At 43.1% G+C, this 5,033-nt stretch overlaps 1 protein-coding gene across 1 annotated transcript in view; it reads right to left on the bottom strand.

The window, feature by feature from the left end:
- Positions 1–1,124, bottom strand: part of LOC102767794 (RLA class II histocompatibility antigen, DP alpha-1 chain-like) — a 5,144-nt gene extending 4,020 nt beyond the window's left edge. The window contains exon 1 of the mRNA XM_015567464.1: positions 1,119–1,124. Within this exon, the coding sequence (XP_015422950.1) occupies positions 1,119–1,124 (6 nt within the window). The remainder of the gene's footprint in view (positions 1–1,118) is intronic.
- Between the last annotated feature and the right edge of the window lie 3,909 nt (positions 1,125–5,033).

Raw genomic sequence — 5,033 nt, 5'->3', positions numbered from 1 at the left:
CTTTAATAAGAGAAATAAGAAGAAGAAGAAGAAGAAGAAGAAGAAGAAAATTATGAATAATAAAATGGCAATAAATACATATCTATCAACAATTGAATCTAAAATTTAAAAAATTAATAATAAGAAATCTAATAAACAGAATACATTGGTGAATAAAATAGAATCAGAGGCATGGAAATGGAACAGACTGACAATTCTCAGAGTGCAGGAGGGTGGGGGGGGTTGGAGAGAGTAAACAAAGATCTTATATCCGTATGTGCATTAGCTATGGACACAGACGTGTAATGCTCTCAACAATAAAGATTTTTTAAAATAAAAAGAAAATTTTAAAAGGTAGGTTATGTGATTTTGTTCATAATAAGCCAGGATAGTAAGAAGCTAGAAAAATTCCCAGGCAAATGGAATGGGGAAACTGAGACAAGATAATTAAATGATATCAGACAATTTGAACAACTTATAGCAGCTAGTGAATCGCAAGACCTTATCTTCCCCAACCAAGGACACTTGAGAGAAAATGTTGTATACCTCTCCTCCCTAACCAGAGAATACATAGCTTCCATCACCCTGGTCATGGAGAGAGGAGGGAGACCTGACTAATGCCATTTGTGCCAGCCAAACCCAAGGACAGATGAAGTCAGGGGAACAAATAACAAAAGCCTGATTAGAGCCAGACAGACCCAAGATAAAAGTAAAACAGTAAAGCAAACCAAAGAATAATCCCAGACTCCCTAGCAGCTCATTTTAATGCATCAGCGTAATAAAAACGCATGTGGAAAGCTGATGAATATTCTGCTGGAACCCTCCCTTAGATTCTCACCCACAGAAGAGAGAGAAAACCCTCAAGACAAAGGATGCCCAGAGCATGCCCATGCCCCTTCTTGGGCATGAACTTTTTACTTTCTTTCTCCTAAAATCTAAGGGTCCCAGGAGACTTGCAACTAGGGAGCAATGGGCAGCAGCAGCTTGTCCTGGGTTGATCCTCTCTCCAAGGCCCCTTTTCTCTGATTTTCTTTTTAATTAATGAATTATATTTAAATCTTTATTGTTGAGAGTATTCCAGATGTCCCCCTTTTTTCATCCCATTGCCCCCTCCACCTGGTTCCCATCCCACCCCAGACCTTCATGACCCTATTCTCTGTGCCCATAGGTAATGCATATATGCATATAAGACCTTCAGTTAATCTCTTCCCTCTGAGATTCATCAGTCTGTTCCATGTTTCCAAGCCTCTGATTCTATTTTATTCATCATTTATTTTGTTTACTAGATTTCTTGTTTGTTATTTTGATTCTTAGATTCAATTCATAGATATGTATTTATTGCCATTTTATTGTTCATATTCTTTTTCTTCTCTTCCTCCTTTTTTTTTAAAAGAGAATTTGACTCACAGCCACACATTGTAATGCAAAGAATCCAGTGGAGTATTTTCATTTGTTTATTTTTTGTTGTTGTTAATTCTCACCCGATGATATTTTCCCATTGACTTTTAGGGAGGGTGGAAGAGAGAGGGAAAGACAGAGAGAAACATCAATGTGAGAGAAACACATCAATTGGTTGCCTCCTGCACTCGCCTTGACCAGGGCCCAGGCTGTGAAGAAGCCTGCAACACAGGTATGTGCCCTTGACTGGAATTGAACCCAGGACCCTTCAGTCCACATGCTGACACTCTATCCACTGAGCCAAGGCAACTAGGGCTCTTCCTCTTCTTAAAGAATACTCTTCAACATTTCTTATAATACTGGTTTGGTGGTGGTGAAATCCTTTATCTTTTTCTTGTCTGTGAAGCTCTTTATCTGACCTTCAGTTCTAAATGATAGCTTTGCTGGGTAGAGTAATCTTGGTTGTAGGTCCTTGCTATTCATCACTTTGACTATTTTTTGCCATTCCCAAGTTTCTATTGCTAAATCAGCAGACTGTCCTATGGGTGCTCTCTTGAAGTAACTAACACCTTCCCTCTTGCTGCTTTTAAGATTCTCTCTTTGTCTTTAACCCTTAGTATTTTAATTATGATGTGTCTTGGTGTGGTCCTCTTTAGGTTCCTCTTGTTTAGGACTCTCTGTGCTTCCTGGACTTGTAAGTCTATTTCTTTCACCAGGTAGGGGAAGTTTTCTGTCATTATTTCTTCAAATAAGTTTTCAATATCTTGCTCTCTCTCTTCTCTTTCTGGCACCCTCATAATGCAAATGTTAGTATGCTTGAAGTTGTCCCAGAGGCTCTTTACACAATCTTCATGTTTTTGGATTCTTTTTGGGATTCTTTTTGCTCTTCTGATTGGGTGTTTTTTGCTTTCTCATATTTCAAATTGTTGATTTGATCCTCAGAATCCTCTACCCTAATGTTGAATCCCTGTAAATTATTCTTTATTTCAGTTAGTGTGTGCTTGATTTCTGACTGGTCCTTTTCCATGTCTTTGACATTCTCATTAAGATTATGAAAGTCTCAGTAAGTCCTGCTCTCATTAATTATCTTGAAGCTCTCATTAAGTTCCTTGAAACTTTCATTAAGATCCTTGAGTAACCTTTTAAACATTGTTATGAACTCTGTATCTGTAGTTTTCTTGCTTCCATTTCATTTAGTTCTTTTTCTGGAGATACCTTCCATTTCTTTAATTTGTGACATGTTTCTTTGTCTCTGCATTCTGACTGCTTCCCTGTATTTATTTCTATGTATTCCATGTAGAACTGTTATTTCTCCTGGAGTTAGTAGAGTGGCCTTGTGCAGCAGGTGTCCTGTAGAGCCCAGTGGCTCAGCCTTCCTAGTCACCTGAGCTGGCACTCTAGGTGTGGACTATGTGCACAGTCTTGTAGTTGAGTCTTCTTTTTTAAATGTATTTTTATTGATTTCAGAAAGGAAGGGAAAGGGAGAGAGAGCTAGAAACATCAATGACAAGAGAGAGAATCATTGATTGGCTGCCTTCTGCTCACCCCCTACAAGGAGCTATTGGCATCACTGGGAGGAGTTGACCTCCTGGCCAATTGGCTCTGAGGACCAGCTGTGGCTACAGTGGAAGAGCTACTGTACAGGAGACACCCTATGGAGCAGGACTTGCTTCAGTGGGTCTTTGGAGCTCACTGAGTCTGCCTCTTGTGTGTGTTGCTTGTGAATGTGTAGGGTTGTAACCTGGTATGGTCTGAAGCTGTTCACTGGGTGCACTGGCTCTTGGGTCTCCAGGGAGGTGCAAAGTCAGCCAATGCCTGGGGGCACCTGGCAGGAACTACAGAGAGATCTGCAGATGGCTGCTACTTGCATTGGGCTAGGAAGTGCCCAAGGGAGACCCAGCTATGAAGCAAGGCTGGAATCAGGTCTTGGGCCTTTTATTGATAGGTTTGGGGCATGCTGACTCCAGCTGCTGTTTGTTTAAGAGATTTTAGGAAAGTCTGAAGCCTGAGCCAGAACAGGCCATTCATATGGAAAAGCTGCTGCAAACAGCTTGGGTGGGGCTGCAAATTGGATGGGGTGGGGTCTCAGGGAATCACTAGGGCAAAGAAAACAGTGTGGGCCAGGCTGATGGAAACTCAGATATGGCTGCCAGTCAGCTCTGTGACGGGGGAGATCCCAGCACAGGAACAATGACTCCTGTGAGCACTCCTGTCTGGGAGAAAGCCAAGTTTCTGCCCCAATGCCAGACAGTCCAGTTCCTCCCCGTATGCTCCTACATTCCCCCAAAGGTGCCACCAGACTCTGGGGCTCAGAGGAAGCGAGACTGTGTAAGTTTGTGTGTGGGCCCCTTAAGAGGAACACCTGGGACTTCAGCAACCTCTATGTTACTCAGCCATAATACCCACCGGTTTTTACAGTCTAGAGTTATGGGAACTTCTCTCCCAAGCTCTGGAACCTTGGGCTGGTGGGCTGGTGTGGGGCTGGGACCTCCTGCTTCTCCTGGGAGGCCTTGGAGATATCCCTCCCGATTAAAACAAAAAAATGCTGCAAGTGAGTGTTGGACAAGCCCGTTCTGCAACTCCGCCCCTCCTGCCAGCCTCAGTGTGCTTTCTTCTTTAGTTCTCTAGTTGTAGGACTTCCAGCTTTCAGGCGGTTCTGAATGATGGTTGTTCTGTATTTTAGTTACAATTTTGATGTACTTGTGGGAGGTGGTGAGTACAGGCGTTTACTTATGACACCATCTTGGTTCTCCTCTCTGATTTTCCAGGGAGCTAACAGCAGCCCCACCTTGACTTAGCTCTTTCACTGTGACTGTTACTTTCCAGTGAGCTGACAGCAGCCGCTCCTCGGCTCACTTCCTTCCTGTAACATTTCTAGAGAACCAAATCAGCCCAGCCTCGGCTCTCTCCCGTTGTTTCTTCTACCCTAAGGCCTCCCTTCGTTCCCAGCATTAATAAACATACTCTCTATATCACCTGGACTTGTGTTGTGAAATCTTTCCTGCTCGAAGTCAAGAACCCACACACACAAAGCTGGCATAGCTCAGTGATTCAGCATCAACCTATGAACTAGGAGGTCATGGTTCAATTCCCAATTGGGGCACATGCCCGGGTTGTGGGATCAATCTCCAGTTTGGGCATGTAAGAGGCAGCCAATTAATGATTCTCTCTCATCATTGATGTTTCTATCTCTGTTTCCCTCTCCCTTCCTCTCTGAAATCAATAAAAATATATTTTAAATAAAAAAAGAACCCACACACTACACCCCCATCTGAGGCAGACCGTTTTTGGGCCTGGGCCTTGTTCAGTAACAAAAAAACTTTTATTTTAGGCATTTTAAAATTAAAAGTATTGGAGAAACCAAGATGGCAACATAGGTAAACACTGGAAATTGCTGCCTCGCACAACCACTTCAAAAATACAACTAAAGGAGAGAACAGACATCATCCAGAACCACAGGAAGGCTGGCTGACTGGAAATTCTACAACTAGAAGGAAAGACAAAAGCACACTGAGACTCAGAGAAGGTGCGGATGTAAAGTGCAGAGGTATAGAGGTGCACGCACGCAAAGGGCTGGTGACTGAGGACGCAGAGCACGTGGAAAGGACTGGCTGGCAGCTGAGGACGCGGTGCACATGGAAAGGGGTGGCAGCTGA

Source organism: Myotis davidii, unplaced genomic scaffold (genome assembly GCF_000327345.1).
Source record: "Myotis davidii unplaced genomic scaffold, ASM32734v1 scaffold4, whole genome shotgun sequence".
NCBI lineage: Eukaryota > Metazoa > Chordata > Mammalia > Chiroptera > Vespertilionidae > Myotis > Myotis davidii.
This window is presented reverse-complemented; position numbering and strand designations above follow the sequence as displayed.